Genomic DNA, 20,309 nt, shown 5'->3' with positions numbered 1-20,309 from the left:
GTCAGTTTCCGTTATTTCAATGAGAGAGAGAGAGAGAGAGAGAGAGAGAGAGAGAGAGAGAGAGATCCTGGAAATTAAATATCCAGATGTAACTGAGCAGTTTTTTTTTTTTTTTTTTTTTTTATGCAGCTTTCGATGCATGGGTACGATTTCGTTGCGCAAACCTAGAAATGAAATTTAAAAAAATAAATAAAGGTCCAAGCCTACATTCCGGGAGAAACTAGAAAGTGATGAGTGACGGCCTCTGCATACCCAATGAGTAGAACATGTTGTGGGGAGAGCAGTACGTAGTACCAACAGCAACAGCGGGAGGAGGACGAGGAGGAGGAGGAGGAAGAAGAGAGAGGAAGGGTAAAAGGAAACATGTCGCGCATCAACAACCCCCACCATTAGGGAAGTTTTTTTTTTTTTCCTTCTTCTTCTTCTTTCTATTTATCGATGCTTTTCATTTAGAAATTCAGATTGTCACGGATCTGTTCGATGCAGGTGCAGGTATCTACAAAATCCTCGAGCGACTAATATATATATATATATATATATATATATATATATATATATATATATATATATATATATATATATATATATATATATATATATATACACATACATACACGTAATTTCTTCCCACCATTCCACATGTTACGCAGTTACAGGAGATTAACGCCACTGTCTTCCCACAGATGTATCTCATGCTTCTCGTGGCCACGAGCGGCCTGGTGCTGGCTGATGTAGGCATTGGCAAAGGTGGACATGGAGGTGGACACGGACATGGCGGTGGACATGGAGGAGGCCATGGGGGTGGCATCTCTTCTTCCTACGGTGCTCCTCCTACTTCTTACGGACCACCTCCTTCCCCTTCATATGGACCTCCTCCTAAAGCACCCTCCCCCTCCTATGGACCACCACCTTCCCCTTCTTATGGACCTCCACCCAAAGCACCCTCTCCCTCCTATGGACCGCCACCTTCCCCTTCATATGGACCTCCACCCAAGGCACCATCCCACTCCTATGGACCGCCACCGATGCACTACGGTCATCCACCACAGTTATACTACTATGTGTCCAGGCCAAACCAAGGAAAGGGCAAAGGCAAGGTGAGTTTGTTAGCCTCATCCTTTTCTTCCTCCTCCATGAACCTAGTGCTTCAAAATAATAATTATTAATTAATTAATTAATTAATTAATTAATTAATAATCTCGGTAACTTTTATTTATAAGTGACGGGCTGTGTTATTCAGGCCTTGAACATCATTGTTCCTTGTTTTCAGTTGGGAATGGTTGGAAAAATGCCTTTCATAATTATTGGTATTGAGAACGAAATGAAGTGCGTGATAAAGAAGAATGCCAGTAGCTATTATTTATGAGTTTGAACTACGCGCAATACTGTATTCTAATCATTTTCCAGGGCAAAGGTGGCTTCAGTATGAGCTCCCTCTTCAAAGCTGGTGATAACGCTATCAAGGGTATGAAGGGAGCTATCTCCAAAGCTGGAGATTATGCTCTGAAAGGCATGAAAGATACTATCTCCAAGGCCGGCGACTATGCTGTCAAAGGAATGAAAGATGCCTTTGAAGCTGGAGACTATGCCATCAAGGGCATGAAGGCAGGTTTTGATAAGATGAATGGCGCTATCAAGGGTGGCCTGTATGACCTCGGAAGCAAGTTTACCAAGTTCACCAAGGGAGGCAAGGGTGGTGATGATGAAGACTACTACTACTGTAAGTTCACTCTAATATGTGCCAGTGTTTTATCATTTTGATAAGTGAAACATGAGTATAAAAACTTCATGATGAGTTTCTCATGCTTGATTTTCTTTATTTCAGTCTATGTTCCTGCTGCTCCCTCCTATGGCCATGCACCCTCTAACAGCTATGGTCCTCCCCCTGCTAGTTATGGTCCTCCCCCTGCTAGTTATGGCCCTCCTCCTGCTAGCTATGGCCCTCCCCCAACCAATTATGGTCCTCCACCAACGAGCTATGGTCCTCCCCCAACCAGCTATGGCCCTCCCCCTACCAGCTATGGCCCACCACCTAAGGCTCACCATGGTGGTGGTGGTCATGGTGGTGGTCATGGTGGTGGTCATGGTGGTGGCAGTCAAACAATATACGGTGCCCCCAAGCCTGACGACATTGTCATCTCTGGTACTGGATATGGTGCCCCACCAGTCCACACTCCTTCTTCAAGCTACGGTGTTCCCTCTCCCAAAGGTGCGATCTATGGTCCTTCACACAGCAGTGGCAGCTCCATAGGTCACCATACTAAATCACAGCATATTGAGAATCGACCCATTCCAGTACCTCTATCGGTACCATTGCTCCCCAACAAGCTCCTTATTCCCCGACCCCCATCCACGACCTACAGCGCCCCCCAGCCTTTGCCAAGTGCCCATCGGCCAGGGGGCAGTGGTGTGTATGTCCCCACATCCACTCCTGATTGGCTCTCTACCTCATTCCCGACCCCTATCCCCTGTCACTCAACTGTCCAACCTTCAACACAGTCACCTGACTCCTTTGAACACTACGGAACACCTTGTGTACAACATCATGGAGGTTCTGGCTTCCAGCACACACCCCTTCCCCTTACTCCTTATGGTTCTACACTTAGACCACCACCAGTCTATCCTCCTTTATCACCTGCTAATACATATGATCCACCACCTACCCCAACCTCCTATGGAAATGTGCCTACATTCAAAGACACTCCTTACTCTACTCACGGAAATCCAACACGACCCCCATTCTTCTCTTACAATCCATCCACGACGGTCATCAATCCTCCTTTAGATTCTTCCTATCCATGCTCCCTTCCTCCAGCTTTCATTAGAACTAACCTTGGCTCTCCCTGTCTTCAGTCTAACCCTGGTTCAGTTTCCTTTTTGCCTGACAGCTCAAAAGAATCCACAATATCAGATGAAACCCTTTTAAGTATCTTTACTAATGAATTGAATGGTAGTCGGCATGATGATAATGGTGGTAGCAGTAATGAGGAGCATGCTGGTACATTCAGGGACAGTAGGAAAGGGTTCCCTCAGGTGTTCAATTCTGAAGAAGTGAAAGTGAAAAAAAACAAAATCGACAGTGAAATTAATACACCTGCTACTATTTTTGAGAATGGATGGAGATATAGCAACTTTTCCATTAATAGTTTTACAACAACTCCAAGAACCCCAAGAGGTAGAATTGACTTTTCAGCAGATGTCTTCCCAACAACCCCCACATTCTTAACAACTACACACAGAACACCCTTTCACCAGAATGTCTTTCCAGTAACATCCAGACCAATAACAACCACATCAAGAGAAAGAACTAACTTTCTTCAGAATACTCATCCAACAACCTTTCGACCTCTAACAACTCAGCAACGAAGAGTTAACGTGTACTATGACCAAACTAACCCAACGCAAGACATAAACAGTGTGGAAATCTTGACTGAACCCTCCTTGTTAAGCCTCAACATAGGTTCTCCAGGAGGGCAAGACTCTAGGAGCCACAATGGGCCTAATGTTCTATGGAGCCTCCAGAGCGTCAAACGCCATGCTTCTCACCATCAACCTGCTTTAAATCAGACTCAAGAATTTAACACATCTTCCCTCCTAACACATGACACACATAACTCAACGTTTCAAGCTTTGCCTACAGTAGTTAAATTTCCCCTTCACAGTATAAGGTCCCAAAAGAAACACAATAATAATAACCAGATATCTAACCACTCCTTCACTCAGCCTTCAAGGACTCTGAGACCCTTGACAATACCAACAACAACTGATGCCCACTTGGCCTTCTCAGACAAGACTCAGCACGAGGAACGGCTCCAAGGACTCCTCTCACCTTCTCGTGTCCACAGCAGACCATTCACTCAGACAGATTCCTAAGTCTTTTTTCTACCACTGTTCCTTTACCTTACCTCAATCACAATTTCCATGTCATTCCTGTATCCTTCCTTTTTTTTCTCTCTCTCTATTAATCTTAAAGTATCTTACTCATAACTTAATGGCTAAGTCAGATCCTTTATCCTACCCATACCTGGATCCTACATCTAACCACACCCTACATCTAACCTACTTACCCTCATCCCACTTTGGAAAAGTAAGACCAAAGAATGGAAAGGACTGGAATCATTACTTACAAAAAGGAACACAACAATATAATTGCTATTTAGTGATTATTATTATTATTATTATTATTATTATTATTATTATTATTATTATTATTATATTTTCATTATTTGTTCAACATATATTTTGGTTACTTAGGAAATTTTTATTTCAATTGTACATAATATTCCTCACTTATGAATATACAAGGAAAAGGTTCATCATCTCAGTATTTTTAAAGTAAACACATGGACACACTCATCTTGCTGGTACCTTGGTGGCTGCCTCTCACGGCTACGAGTGGCAGCACCAACTTTGAGCCAAGGTGAGGTAGTGACATCTCTGCCACATTAGGAACACCATCCACTCCATAGACTCCCAGCACTGCCTGCACCATTCCTTTAATACAGTAGGACCAGTCCGTAGTCTAGTCATTAGTCAATAGCTAGATCAATACAAAGAGCATTTAGTCCATTGCATCTTACCTAGAATTAGAACATAGCATGTTATCAAATGTGTAAAATCATGTTTGTATTATTTACTAGTGTAATTTTGTTATTACTTTATGGTTCATGTTGGCACTGTCTAATTCACTGATTCTTCCCTTTTTCAGGACATGGGCACTAAGGTAAAGGAGGAGAAGGTTTCACTAGTACGACAAAAGTACAAGTGGATCAAATATACGTCAAATGCCTGAACGGTGCTCAATGTGAACCCTGTCTGGCTGCCACCAAGCTCTGTTATCACGTGCCAGAGATCTTATGCCGTCACCGGATGCCAGCAAGCAAGTGTTGCAAGATCAAGAGAAAAATAATCATTTAATATGATGTAAAGGATGAGGAATAAGTAACATTTTTGTTTCTGTTTGTGAGATGAGTTAAAAGCCAGAAAACACTTAGACATGTTGAATTTATGTTCAACAACCATTCGCTAAAGAAAAGTTGAATTAGTTCATTAAAAATTATGAGCCAGTAGCAAAATGTAAGCACAGTAACTCACAAAAGCAGTGATACATCACAACCACAATTGCTTCACTTCCTTTGCTGGGTCGTTACCTCGACGTCTGTCCCTGACACCTGATGAACTAACATAATTTAATGCTTTTCATCAACTCTCTAGGGCAATGTGCCATTAAGGGTTGACTTGTAAATATATCATATAACTGTTCAATACCACTTATGTTTCCCTCGTTGAAAGTGTCACCTTCTATGGCTCCAATGAGATGAAAGACGCTAAAATAAGCCGAAAATGAGCGAACTGGGCAGCCATCATTGCAGTTTACAAGTTCTCTTAACTTGGCATTGTTTTAGTAAATAGTAATTGAACCAGTATTACACTTAAGAAACATTTTTTCGGGATGTGTTTTTGCACCACTCTGAACTTTGAAGAGTTTATGGAAAGGTGCAAGTCTCATCACAGCTCATTTTCCTGTACACTTAATCCAACATCTCAACTTTAATATTAACCCTCTGACCTGCAATCCCTCCATGGATGTATGCACACATTTCAGTGCAGTTGTTGCCACTCCCTCCAAAATGAGAATAAAAATTAATAATTACCACAAAAGTAATTAGACAAAGCCTCTGTGTCTAGCCACATTGACAAATAAGACTATTAACTAAGGAACCATGCTAGTCTGTAGCCTGTTCTTAATTTTCTGCTATCAGAGGGAGTGCTGACTACTTATGACTTCTCCAAACATCCAATCAGTCTATATTCTGTAGTTTATTTCCTTGTCATTGTTTGATCTATATCAAAGAAAACAATCAATCACACCAAAGTACACAATTTATATATTAAACTACAGACACTCTCAGGTGCATTCCATGTATCACCCCTTTTCCTCCCAAAAACATTGGGTTACAGTGCTAATATCATACTCACTTCATATTGAGGCTTCATTTATCCTCTGTGCCTGAGTTCCTTGTCTCTGGGGAATGCAGTCTTGAGGGCCTATTAAGGAGAGAAGAAAGACGAAGTTGTACTCAATTAACAAACGGGTGAGGCAAAAAATCTGGAAGGAGGGAAATTGTTGGAATTAGCTTGTAAGATAATCTTAGTCAGTCACTGCTCTGTTATCCCTAAGCTGTTTTCTTTGCTTTTTTTTTTTCCTTTAATAATTTCCAGAGTCAGCAAAAGTATTCTACCCTCCATATGAATCACTGTTGTAGGCTAACAATTTTCGCCCTGACATACATATCTGTACTGGAATTCAAAACTCATTCAATACCAAAGATGTTACCAGAATTTATTATTTTCTTTTATTGTTGTTGTTGCTGAGCATGTTGTGCCAAGCTGGGAAGCTGCTAAATATTGCTGATATGCATACAGAAAATATATAGTAAAGTATATATATATATATATATATATATATATATATATATATATATATATATATATATATATATATATATATATATATATATATATATATATATATAAACTTGTTACAGGAATTGTAAGAAATTAAGGTTTCAAAATCTTGAATCTTTGGCTTGTGCAGTGAGCAACTATCACCACTGCTTCATGTAAATAAAGAAACACTATATACAGTATACACACTTTCTTCTTAAGTGATTTTTCTTTGTGCTTAACTACATATACAAATCAAATGGCACTTTATATAATAGTGTGAAAAGCTTATTTACTGTTTTTTTTGCTGATCGCCTAAATCAGTGTTCCCATAGATATTATATGTAGTCTGAACACATCTCCATACCCTACCTGGCTGTCCTAGTGTCATTACCCTTTCACAGGAATTCAAGATAGATTTAGCATGTACAGTTTTCTTAAGAACAAATTGTACATCATTTTAATATATGTACATGATTTTGAATATAATTTCAATCCAATGATATTTCATGAAGATGAATGCAAATTTTAGTATAAATATAAATCATATGGAGAATGAGAGATGTCTCACCCTAGTCTACAGTGCAGCTGTGTTTAGGAGGCATAGTTTCCTGTCTGCAAAACAATATCATACAATTTTAAGCAGAAAGTAGAAGAGTGGGAATACAGAGCATGTTAGGCACATTCACCAAAAGATAGGAAGGATATAAGCTGTGTGTGTGTGTGTATATATATATATATATATATATATATATATATATATATATATATATATATATATATATATATATATATATATATATATATATATATATATATATATATATATATATATATATATAGTTTGAAAATACACTCTTAAACTGAGCCCTGGGCACAGAAGAACACTTATCCAGTATTCTTCAGGATGGGATATCCATGGATAAAAACCAGTATGTATTGCCAAACTTTCATGTGCCACAGTAAATTAAAAAAGAGTATGTGTTAGCCATCACATCACAGATATATAATAAATACTGTACAAGAGCTCCCCAAAAGGGTGAAGTGTCTGGCCAGCCTGCAGGGAAAGAAATATCACTTCTGAGCCACATCCAAAATGCTATGTATTTCTCCAGTGTCTTATAAAATACTTTAAGGGTGGTTTGCAATGAACATAGAGCAGTAGTGTGGTGGTTGTCTTGATCATACAACAGTTCAAAAAGCTCAGTCTGGTTGTTTGAGAATGATGGATAACTTTGGAAGAATAATTAGCATGTTGTGTGTGACTGCAAATACTCGTACTGTCTTCCCCTTATTGCTAGTATGATGTGTCTTTGTAAATAAGTACTCAAAACTTTACCTGTCAATAGTTACTACAATTTTTTTTTTTTCATTTTTTTTTTTTTTTTTTTTTTTCCCTCTCTATGCAACAAACTCCATTTCACTTTTCATTGTACATGTTAAGGAATGTTCTGTTATAAGGTTTGAATCATCTACCTGTATATTCTGATTTAAGTGATAGAGTATGGATGATGACTTACATTCATCCTTAAGAGACCCGGGTTGATACCAAAAATAATTTCATTGTACTTTATATGGATTCAGGAACTTCTTACAGTAATAAATCAAATGCATAAATAATAAATAAAGTACATAAATAAACATTACTTTATGTGTGTATTCAGACAATTTGACTGACAAAATGTTCAATTGGAAAAGAATAAATAAATAAAAAAAATTACATAGTAAATAAAAATATTGAAAAATAAATCATATCAATATTAATGGTAACAATCAGTCCAGCTCTCTTTAGATAATGTAACTGAGAAAACGAGCATGTGAGATACTGCTGCAGCCTTTCTCAGATGCAGTGGTGTTGCTGACATGCTCATAAATAAAAAATCAAGACAATGATTGGTTTCTTTCTGTTCTATCCTTCAGTAATTCACAAAATAAGGATAACAAAGGATTCTTATCTGGAAGAATTTACAGGTTATTCAGGTGAGGTTATGTACTTCCCAATATTTGTTTATTTGTCCATCTATGTGTTTGAAATATGTTTCAAAATGTCTACAAATTTAATTTTACCTTCATTCTGTACAAAGCATATCTCAATCATTAATCTGCGTCTGCTTTACAATCTGTCTGTCCAGAAAATATCCCAAAATATCTTCAGGCTCTTTTTCTCTCTTTCATATGATAGAGCATGAAGTGGTACCGAAACGTCACTAATAAAGTACTCTCTAGTATTATTGAGTAGTATTCATCTTGCACATACTATTGGTTTTGTTTCAAATTCTGCAGGTATGTGAGGATTTTTGCTTTACTCGTATATCTCTGATACTGCATTGCAGTTTTGTCTTGACACATCTTTTACATTAGTTCTTCCAAAAACTTAACTATTTAGGATATTTTAATAGAAACAGCATGAAGAGAGCTGCAAATTGATAGAATAGCAAAAAAGAAAACTCAAGGAAGGAGAGACAGCTAATCAAAACATAGCCATGAGAAGAGGAGGTGGAAGGAACATGACATCATGGGTTGTCCCAGATCCTTGCTTCCTTTGTTGTTTTTGCAGCCAGAGAGGCAGGACCTGCACCATTGCTCTACTTAACACCCACACAGAATCTTCACACGTCACTAACCTTTGCACAACCTGGTGAGGAAATGAAACATGGAGGAAATAGGGCAATGTATGTCTATGGTACTAGTATATCATAAACAAGGATGAGGCACTGGTGATGGCGATGAGCCTCTTATCTACACAGGAGAATCTAGTGGCCAACAGCAATGCACCAAGTGTGAGAGAATGTAAGCCACTCAGCCCCTATTACCTTGGTGTGTGTCAGAATTCATCCAAAGACGTGATCACATCTGCCTTCCTCCCTGGCCAGCTGCTTGTCACCCACTTGCTATGGTGACATCTATCATCCCTTCCCCTATGATGACACCTGGGAACTACACAGAAGTGATGTCAGCATCTGTCTCTTCATCCAACGCCATCCTTGCTCTACCAGGAAAGCAGATATACTTGCCAAGTTTCTCTTCTAGTTGGAGAAATTTAGGGACCCCTCTCATCATTACCCAGAGCTGCAAAGAACAAAGCAAGTAACACATTCTTGTCCTGGCAGGGGAAGTGACAGAACATCATTGAGGAGTTTATCTAGTTTTATTTTATAACAATACACTGTAGTGAAATGTGCTGGTGCCATCAGTGGTGGAGAATTTGAAAGGAATAGGAAGCATCTGTCTTCCAGGCAATCCCATTCAGGTTCATTTGATTGATCTATTATGACTGATTTAAAAAAGCCTATTTGGATTATCATAACAACTTTGAGGTGTAACTGACATGGAAATATAGGCCTTTTCAGTAAAGGTGCGGCTGGGGAAAAACGGAATCATAATCAAACAGAGGCCAGTTTTGGCAAATGCTCGTAATCACCTTTCCATTGTGTTTGACCTCGTTTGCCAAACACTTTTCAGCCAATTAGTGTGGAGCAACCCCCATCAACCTCAGGAAATGAAATCAACAAGGAGTTACATTTCAAATAAGACTGAATAGTAAGTCATGTTTTAGGACATGGAAGTGGATACTATAGATGAAGATTTAAGTTTACCTATTGTGCAGCACACTGGAGAGAACCAGAATCAAACACACACCGTGATGAAACAAATTAATGAGCTGGTGGTAGCTAGTGACATGTCGCATCCATCCATCCTTGTTGTGGGTGTTGTTCGATTCCATGCTTCTGGTCGTGACTTCGATATAATAGTGGAGTTACTTTTCTGTTATTGGGTGAATAAAATTATAATATTGCTGCAAATCCTTATATCACAAAGTAATGAATTATCTGCTAAATATTTATGTAATTCAATTATATAGGCATCAGAAAACCACAGCCATACATCTACAACAGAACACCTTTAAAACAAGTCCACATAGATCAAATCACTGTACATCTTCCAAGGACTGAAGACCTACTGTTTTTGAGGGGTATTGGGTTGCTCAGCCTTCAGTGTGTACAAATGATGAAGCACTGGTGACCTATAATACTCCCCATAAAGGAATAAATCTCCAAACTCTTCCAGCATGCTGCCGTGTTTATGTTTTGACTACAGCACTAGCTCAGGCGACTGATGTGTACGATGACTTCTCCCAGGGATTGAGATCACAGTGACATGGCAGCACTGACGGTGTCCTCAGTACTGTCCTGTTCAGCGTGAACTCAAACACGTTTGGCTTTGCGGCAACGCAACTGAAAACACCTTATATAACTAAAGGAATGGAGACAAGTATGGGGAAAAAATTCATATTATGACTGGTTCCCATCTCAAATAAGGTGACGTTTTTCAACAGAAGTATAGTTGTGACTGCACGGATCTTAGTCTTACATGTAGTACATGTTTATGCAAAAGCAAAAATTATGTCCTTTTTTTATTTTCTTCTAATTCTTTAATAATATCTTCTTTAAGTCTGAGCTCCTCTTCAAGCTCACTGACACGAGAGAGAGCTGCATCTAATGCAGCCTTACAGCTCTCATCTGCTCTTCCTGTTACCTGAGGAAAGACAAAGAATTTATTCATTCACGCATAAATTGTTCAGACAATATGCAACATCAAACTCTTATTCAGAAAACTCTCTTTCTAAGAAATTGTATAGCTTTCAACGCCCCATGACAATTCATATATAAATTACACATTGATGATAGTTAGAAAAGGGATAAAAAGATACTTACATTGTAAAGTAATGATTTTTTTATATCTGGAGAGAGGTAAAATCCAGCTTGAACAAATATCCTCTGCAACTGTTTTTCAAAACCCTGAAATAAAAATTAAATTGATTTCAAATAACATAAAAGGACAAAAATATTTATATACCTTAACCTCAACATGAAACAGATATTTTACATGAACATTAACCTAAAATATGCAGGCATGGCTCCAATAACTTTTTATCTAATATTCATACATCTATCTCATTCATATATTAAGGTAATATTTATGAAGGTAAACTGAACCCAAAAGAATTGTTAATATGGTATGTGTACCTTACTTCCATAGATCTTTTTATTCTCTTAACTCACCCTGTGCTAACTAAAAATGTATAGTGTCTTGCATAGTTGTCTTCAGCACCAATAATATGAAGTTATGGCAGCAACTTAAAAAATATTCTTGACTATTTATGTGTTAATTGAGCTTGACAAAAACACACCATATATACTCCAAATCTTATTGTAGCCTGTGACTGTGTAGCCACAAGATAAGGCAGATTTAAGTGCATTGACTTGCAAATTCAGAATATGTAATAAAAGTGATGTAGAGTTAAGTCTGGAACTCTACTTCAGAAAATACCACATATTTCTTCACTTCTAAATGATTCAGAACTGTTTACAAATAGTATAGATATGAAAACAATAGAAAAAAGTTCCATTGCACACTTAATCTATTGGGAATTGCAATAACCTACTAATAATTCAGTGATGTGAATAATATAATGCCAACCCCCATTCCTTTACATATGTACTACACATAGCCTACCAATCATATGTAATCCGGTTTTGTGGTGATTTTACCATTACCAAGGTGACGGGACCCCATTCATAACATTGATGACAGCCACTAATTGTTAGCACCACAAACACCACTGGCATCATTATTCATCACACTATACACATGCACACCAGGTTAATATAGATTTTTTAAAACTTTGACTTTGCTGAAACTATTTTTACTCGAACGTCTTAAAGTTGAACTTTTTAATACCCAAATGCAAAAGTTCGATTTAATACTAGAAAAATACCTGATAGTCGAACATCTACAAACATGGTTGTAAACAAAAGCTCTTTGCCTCTCCTTCCCCTCTCTCTGCCAATTGTGTTGCCATGGCCATCAGAATAACATTCTCATGTATTCTGTCTGTAATTTTTCATTTATAAACTTACATTAACACCAAAGGCTTACTAGTGGTGAAAATATCTGATAATCAAACAGCCACACACATGGTTGTAAACAAAGCTCTGTCCTCTCCTTTCCCGCAGCCACCATTTTTCTGTTCTCTCACCAGTTTTACCAGCAATACCAGCAAAATGGTATACCTGATACTGGTGGGCATCCCGTCCTGTAGCAGTCTTGAAAAAAAAAAAAAAAGTCCTCTACATTCTGCAGTTTTTTCATTTACAAACAAATAATAGCACCAAAGAGGCTCATTAGTGGTGAAAATAAGGAATCTGATGAGAGTGCAAGTATTAGTGAACAATAGGTCTCCACTAGTGGGTTCACAGGAATAACACAAGGAGAAAAGTTACAAAGACATTTCTATGGATGGTGACTCATCCCTTGATGACCTCCCTCCACCTCCCCATCCTTCTCCCTTCCTCTTCTACGTTATCCATCACCAGCCTTCACTTACGGTACATACAAATCAAACAATAAAAAAAAAATACATTGAAATTTCTATAAATTCAAGGCTTTGCTAAGATTAGAATGAATTATCTGATTTATAGGTATCAATAGTCGAACTTTATGATACTCAAACAGCCATTTGGAACAAATTAAGTTTGAGCATAGAGTCTCCACTGTATTATTAAGATGCTTAGGTTTTCCAGCAAATGATTTTTTTTTTATCAAAATCAGCCCATACCACAGGTGGATCAATAGTTAAAAAGCCATGCACTGTTGGTAAAGATAAGTTACATTCCCTTTTTTCACATTGCATGAAACAATTATTTCCTGAATTAAGTAAGAGAAATTGAGCTCTTGAAAAGTAAAACACAATAATAATATAACTACACACCTTTTCAGTGAGATAACCATCCAGTCGGTTTTGTTCCACCTCATCCCACTGTCTCTGGAGAGATTCAGGTAGCCTTGGATACACAACCATTGCATTAATTCCACAAACAAGTGGTGTCTTGAATTTCGCCAGGTACCTGATGATAACATTTTTTAAAGTTTGAAAGCGGTATACAAATATCCAAATTCTATAACTACAACATCACTGTACAGGGCAATCTTTTCACCTTAAAATTGCAGGGGATTTCATATGCCCAATACAAAATGTTAACCTTATTTCATGTAGCATGGAACACACGACCTTGCCCTTAGAAGCCAAGATAGAATTACAGAGGCAACAATACAGGCTACAGAGTGAACAAAAGCTGACGGAGACACTGCCAAATGCTTGCTAAGTTAGCTGTGTAAAGACTGAGCTTGGCATCGGCACTAGCATGGCACACATTTCACATCTCAAACAGCTCGGACAACCTCTCAAATGGCTCAGACAATGTAAGGGGTGTTTTACACAGCATATAAGCCAAGTGGTTTAAAATTACTCAATCAAAGAGCAAAACATGCCTAATGGTGCACTTGTCTGACTTAAATGATTTCCAGCTTTCAAGTTCAACTTATGCAGTGTTTACTGTACATACATGAAAAAATTGAATGAAACCATTTATTAATGTGCATTATAAATAACATACAATTTTCATTTAGAGATAATAATTATAATAAGTGCGTCATAATTCAGAATAGGAATTTCTTGAGAGAGAGAGAGAGAGAGAGAGAGAGAGAGAGAGAGAGAGAGAGAGAGAGAGAGAGAGAGAGAGAGAGAGAGAGAGAGAGAGAGAGAGAGAGAGAGAATGAAAGACTCCAATTTTCCAGCTTACTCCCTTTCACCAGCATGAAATGGGATAGTTTTTGTGTAGCTGATGGAGAGAAGTCTAACAAACATACAATGTCACAATGAAGAAAAAAAAATTAAATAAAACTGGATCTCAATGACAAATGTTTGAAGACCATTACATAGTCTCACCTGCATTTCTCAGGTTCCGTCACCTCAATTAATTCAGAGTGGCCACCACAGCTTAAAGTCACCTAAACAAGACAAAAATCTGAATAATTACATTATAAGGCACATCACAATGAGGTGTATGTATGTATATATATATATATATATATATATATATATATATATATATATATATATATATATATATATATATATATATATATATATATATAAATTCATAAATATCCAAAGCAAGGATTTTCTGTTACTTTGCTCTCCATTTTAATCATCATAATCCTCCTTTAAAATCATGCAGGGAATATGGCAGCAGTATTCTTCCAACATGGTTACAAGTTTGTGTCCTATCTTAAATGACTTGGTTATTATCAATTGAAAATAACATTTCCATTCATAAATCTTGCACATACTCACTAATCAAGACTGAATTGGTGTGTAAAAGCCTAATTATCAAGTCTACCTTGACAAACAGGCATTAACATAAAACTGTAACATATAATTAACATTCAAACTTGTTACTGACCTTGGTGGAGCGGTGTGTGCCTTCACCACATCTACTTCCTTCAATCATATTCATTGCCACAAATTTGTTGTTATCAATTGTCCAGTCACTCCATACTCTGGATGAGTCATTGGTTTGATTAGGAATAAATATCTAAACTACCATGTAAAGATTTATATTGTGCTTTAGAAAAAGTATGCAATATAAATGACGAGTTAAGTTTCTATGGTCTTGAAATATTTTCATTCCAGTACAATGAAATAGGATCTTTTAGGGATGTAATCCTAAAACAAAAACACAGGAAAATTTTAGAATATCTGTCCATGTTCTTTGCGCATCACACAATATTCTTATATTATTTTCATGGATAATATGAAAACTGCATTTTATCATTAGTTATTTGCTTTCTATTTCATGTTTTTCTTTTTACTACTTCACTTGACAGTACCTTAGATAAAACCAAACAGTAAAAATAATAATATTATGTATATATTGTAAAATTAAAATACTTACCCAAGAACACCTTTATATGGTTCATAATAAGCTTGAATGTCTTCTTGGGTAATATTGTGGAATGGACATAACACATATTCATACCTGAAGGAGAAATTCAAATAAGTGGAAACTAAGCAACTTCTGTAACTATGTTTAAAACAAATTGTACAATTACTATCTACACTCAGATAACACTTACAAAACCTAATAAAGTGATACTTAATTCTTAATTTACAACATGTCATAACTTCTCATGAAAAGCTCCAATTAAATTTCTTTACTTACTTTTGATCCCTGTATTTAAAGCACTTTCCAAATAGCTCCTGAAGATGTTCAGGTCCACTGAATTTTGCTGGCTTCATTCTTAAATGAAGCTTTTCCTCAGGTTTTGTATCTGTTTTCTGCAGATTGCTGAAAAGTGTACCTATTTTATAAAATGACATCAGGAAAACTTTTTTGGATACACATATTTCATTACAATATATTTCCAAGTATAATCACTACTGTTGTTACTAATGCTGATAATGGTATGAAGGTACTCTGAACTTTATAAAGAAAAAAAATCTATCACAGGGTAAAGACTTCTACATAAAATGGGTAATATCCTATTTCAAGTCACTCAACATTGTTAAGTGTGTATCTAACTTAGTAATGACAGTCCATTGTTGAAGCAATGTTCTCAGAGCAAAAAGTAAATAAATAAATAAATAAATAAATAAATAAATAAATAAAAATAAATACATAAATAAATAAAGATATGTAAATAGATGTGAAAAGTGGAACCTACTGCCAAAACCACACTAACTATAACAGTGACCACCACAAACATGGAGAAGGAAGCACATCAGCTCATTCAGTCACTATCTTCATTTCTAAAGGAACCTCTATTCTGAAAAGATCTTGTTCAAGCTATGAGGTACACTGTCATCCCTTTTGCACTCTCCACTCAAGGTTGTCTCTTACATAAACAACCTATGAGCACAAGTGACATCCAAAAGCCATTTTGAGGATGAGACTGGCAGCAGGCTTTGATTAAGGCCTGAGTCACACATTCACGTATCAAGCCCATGTATGCTCAAATACGTATTTTTTCATCTATACGTGGGCATACACAAGGTGATGGACTGGATACATGTGTTGTGTCAATGTACATGATGCTTGTGCAATCAGCACAATGATGTCATAAGGTAAGGAAGTATGTATGGCATACCTCTACCATTGTTGTATGGTGTACCATCACCAAGCCAAACTACGTAACAGGTGCAAAAGGGCTGGGTTCACTAGAGTGAGTCACAATTACAACACCACCAGAGGAAGCAACAAGGAGAAATTTGAGATCCTTGCTATCATAACACCTGAAAACAGCCATGATACCATGTTATTGCAAGCTTTCATAGACTATGTTAATGTCATGATAATAAGGGAGACAATGAAGGCCCTTGCAGCAAGAAACATCCAGAGGAAGCAGAGAAAGCCAAGAAGGATTCGGTCATGGTGTCTTGGTGTCCTTGGGCATGGTATCAGGTGTACACAACAGCGGTGGAGTGGTGTGGGAGATACTGATGGCGCAGAAGGAAAGACTTGGGCTTAATGCCTATTGAATGCACACAGGGTCATTAATGCAGATTTGTCAGGTTGTGGCCTGTCCTTGGCTGGGGTTGAAGAGAAACCCAATCTCATTAAGTAACTATCGTGGGTCAGTATCAAACTCACACCATCGTGACCATGAACTGACCACTTTAACATGGAGATGCCTATATACAACCCGCACTGCATTTCCACATCGGCGCAGCAACGTTACTGGCAGCGCAACTGCCACATAACCCAAGCATCACGTGGCTAAGCCATGTACTGATTGGTGGAAATATGAGACCAACATGGAGCACACATAATCATCACATAGGCCTCACATAAGCATCACATTGATATCACTTTGTGGAGCCACATATATTAGCAGTTGATGTGAGAAGCCAAAATCTTTATGAACATGCATGAAAATATCGTGGACCCTAACACTTGCTCAGGTTCTGCATGGCATCCCGGCAATGGTCCCAGATATTTTTTTTTTTTATGTCACAGCATATAGCGCCTGTAGGTATACTTGAAGAGTAAGGGAAACAATGTTCAGCTCCACACGTTAATGGTGCAGGCAATCTTATTTATATTGGTACCGATATCAGGGCCCATATCATCACCCAAGCGCATCTTTGGTGTAACCACCTAGAACCTGAGTATCATGGTGACATGTAGATAACTTTAGACCACTTGACAAATGGCAAAGTTTCATGGCAGTAGCTACGTGGTGGGATGCGAAACAATGCATGGATGTCTGCCCAATGCCCATGTGCATTATCACGCACTACGTTAAGTTTATGTTGCACTTACATATGTAGTCAGTTGCAAATAGTGATTTCGCTTCATACTTGGTAGTGCATGGGTTGATACATGGATATGAACCCAGCATAAATTACACAGAGTAGTTATTGTTTTGATAGTTATTCCACCAATAACCTTTGATCCTTTATAACAATTGCTACTAAAAGCATGGCTCTTCAAATCTCTATCCACATATGACAGCTGTATGGTAAAACATTAAGGGTTCAGTGAAACTCCCAATCCTTATCTATTTAATTTTTTTTATTATTATTATTTTCTCCCAGACCTTCACAAAACCCATTGTATACAAAAAAAAATAATAGTATAAAATCACAGAAAAATACCAACAGTCCTCTACCCTAACAAGCTTGGGGGCCTGTGAGAATGCAGGATTTTCAGGTGGGGTGAGACAAAAAAATGAATAATTTTCAGGAAATAAATCATTAGAATCACCTAAAACATGGCAAATATGTCACCAGAATCAATTAAAACAACCATATGCAACAGGAAAGTACATTCTGCAATAATGAAAACACAATCTATAGTCCTGCTCCTCCAACAATGTGGATTGGGTGCGGCTTGTTGGGGAATTCCCGCTGTACAGTGGTGAAGCATGTCTCATAGCCAGTGATGCAGCAGAGTTCTAATAGTAGTAAAACTTTAGCAAATATGGTCAGCAAATATACATACGCATTTAGCCTTAGTATTACAACGTATGAGAGAGCAGTAAACTTATTATTGATAATATATTCATAAGCCTGGCAAGAAACGTGGCATACATATTTTACAGTGTTGCTAAAAAAATAATATACTTATAAAGAGGTTTCCTTGCGGTTTGGGATGGGTAAATAGTTCCATAGTTATAATTAGATTATATCGTGAAGGAAAGTACTTTAAAATAAGCTGACATAAGTAAGAAAAAAACTACATTCAAATCTTCACGGCAGCAACACCAATCACGCCCGCCATCCATACAGGTGATGGGAGGTCAGCTGCGGTGTCCTTGACCAGGAAGAAAGAGAGGGGGAGGAAGAGGGAGGGGTAAGAGAGAGGGAGGAAGAGGGAGAGAGGGGGTGTAGCCAACGAGGGATTAAAGGTATGGCAGCGCTGTCCTCCCGCTATTTCCCATGGGGGCCGCACCCAATCCACATTCTTAGACGAGCAGGACTATAATAAAAATTTCATGCCATGTCGGACAAAAAATCTCTACTGTACACCATGTCAGAAAAAAATCACTATCTTGCTTTACATAATCTAACCTAACCTAATAATTTACTTCTCAGAAATAAATCGTTTTCATCTTACCTCATCCAAAAATCCCTTATTCCCACAGGTCCCCAAGCTTGTTAAGGATAAAGGATCGGTGGTATTTTTGTGCCCCCTTATGCTATCATACTAGCTATATGTATGCAGTGGATTTAATGAAGGGCTGGAAAAAAATAGTTGCAAAATAAGAGATCAGAGTTATACTGAACCTTTACCTGTAAAACCTAGAACACATGTAATTTGCAGATTTGTCTTTAAATTTGGGGTATTATGTACTCTCTCTCATTCATCAAGTAATTTACCACTATTGCTATCTAATATGTCAATAAGGTTGATAAAGCTTTCACAGACTTCCAACACACCTCAAAGTGATTAGACCACAAGCTGAAAATTTCTTGCCCCCATCAACCTCAATACCTAGGTACTTCTTACTTACCCATACATATATCCTGCACTAGGAAGTTCACTTATCACGCGAAGGGCCACCATTTCACTGCCAGCCCCCGTGAATCCGATAATTAAACATAGTACTGTTGCCACAATCATTCTTCAACCAGGAGCAGGAGAGCGTAGCGGTGTGTGGGTCTGGGTGAGGACACAATCTATCTAGCGTACAGGACTTTCATATCTGCGGCTGCTGGGTTGAGCCACAGCAGTAATAACCCAATATTGACTTGTAATGTACAGAATATTACTGAGCGTGTTATTCCTGTCAACAAATTCGTCCTCAATCCAGAAGTGTAGTAGTGTACCTCTCCGGCTCTCCGGCCCTCTCTTGTTTGTAAACACATTCGGAATAATCGGATTTCGGAACGTCGTGTTTGTAGCTTGCCACAACTGTCAGGGTTTTACAAAGGTCGAGCACCTGAGAGCACCAAAGAGCTTAGATTGAGGAAGGCGGAACAGGCCTATCTTTCTTCTTATTATTATGACCTTTACGTAAATTGAGGCGCGCTCACACGTGTCAATTTGCGACTGAAATTGTAAGTCGATAGAGTTTAAGACTGAATATTGTTGTCTAACGGCTGGAAAAAACAGTCACAAAACAAGATCAACATGTTGTCAAGTCTTGTTCAGGTGATTTGCGACTTTATTTACGTTGTGACGTCACGGAGAAAGGTTTGAAAATTTGGTGTCGATTAAGAGGAGATTTGGAGTTGATGAGGGAAAAGAGCACATCTGCGACCCTAAGAGTGAATTCTGCAGCAAAAAAAAAAAAAAAGAAAAAGAAAAATGCGATCGATGAGATGGTTGGCACTCTCCTATGACTGCTTCCCTCTATGCAGGATGTTGTTGGAGGTGAGGACTAAATACTCGATAATTCAGTTTCATCGCGATCGTCATTATCACTCAAGTAAGACATCTCTTTGGGTAGTTGTTTGTTTGCATTCACTTTCCGCCAACCGTGCAGCTGATACTTCTCAGTCGCTATGTGTGAAC

The 20,309-nt window shown here is 37.8% G+C and overlaps 2 protein-coding genes across 4 annotated transcripts in view; one reads left to right on the top strand and one right to left on the bottom strand.

The window, feature by feature from the left end:
* The window catches only part of LOC123517447 (pro-resilin-like), a 30,032-nt gene extending 25,138 nt beyond the window's left edge, over window positions 1-4,894 (top strand). For both annotated transcript variants that reach the window (XM_045277498.1, XM_045277499.1), the window contains exons 2-5: window positions 684-1,097; window positions 1,408-1,720; window positions 1,826-2,209; window positions 4,709-4,894. In XM_045277498.1, coding sequence (XP_045133433.1) covers window positions 684-1,097; window positions 1,408-1,720; window positions 1,826-2,209; window positions 4,709-4,722 — 1,125 coding nt within the window. In that variant the 3' untranslated portion in view covers window positions 4,723-4,894. The remainder of the gene's footprint in view (window positions 1-683; window positions 1,098-1,407; window positions 1,721-1,825; window positions 2,210-4,708) is intronic.
* A 4,682-nt stretch (window positions 4,895-9,576) lies between these two features.
* LOC123517448 (N-acetylglucosamine-1-phosphotransferase subunit gamma-like) lies at window positions 9,577-19,834 on the bottom strand. Of its 2 annotated transcripts, XM_045277501.1 has the most exons (8): window positions 19,306-19,796; window positions 15,513-15,638; window positions 15,246-15,329; window positions 14,754-14,850; window positions 14,237-14,298; window positions 13,220-13,355; window positions 11,163-11,246; window positions 9,577-10,983 (listed from the first exon to the last, which is right to left on the bottom strand). In XM_045277501.1, the coding sequence occupies exons 1-8, from the start codon at window positions 19,413-19,415 to the stop codon at window positions 10,849-10,851; spliced, it is 834 nt and encodes a 277-aa protein (XP_045133436.1). In that variant the 5' UTR covers window positions 19,416-19,796; the 3' UTR covers window positions 9,577-10,848. The 2 variants fall into 2 exon arrangements, with proteins under 2 accessions (XP_045133436.1, XP_045133437.1); XM_045277502.1 differs by lacking the exon at window positions 15,513-15,638 and having other exon boundaries at window positions 19,306-19,834.
* Window positions 19,835-20,309: the final 475 nt, after the last annotated feature.

The sequence above is a fragment of the Portunus trituberculatus genome, chromosome 42 (assembly GCF_017591435.1).
Source record: "Portunus trituberculatus isolate SZX2019 chromosome 42, ASM1759143v1, whole genome shotgun sequence".
In the NCBI taxonomy this organism is placed as follows: Eukaryota; Metazoa; Arthropoda; class Malacostraca; order Decapoda; family Portunidae; genus Portunus; species Portunus trituberculatus.
Note: the sequence above shows the minus strand (reverse complement) of the source record. Positions and strands in the feature narration are given on the sequence as shown.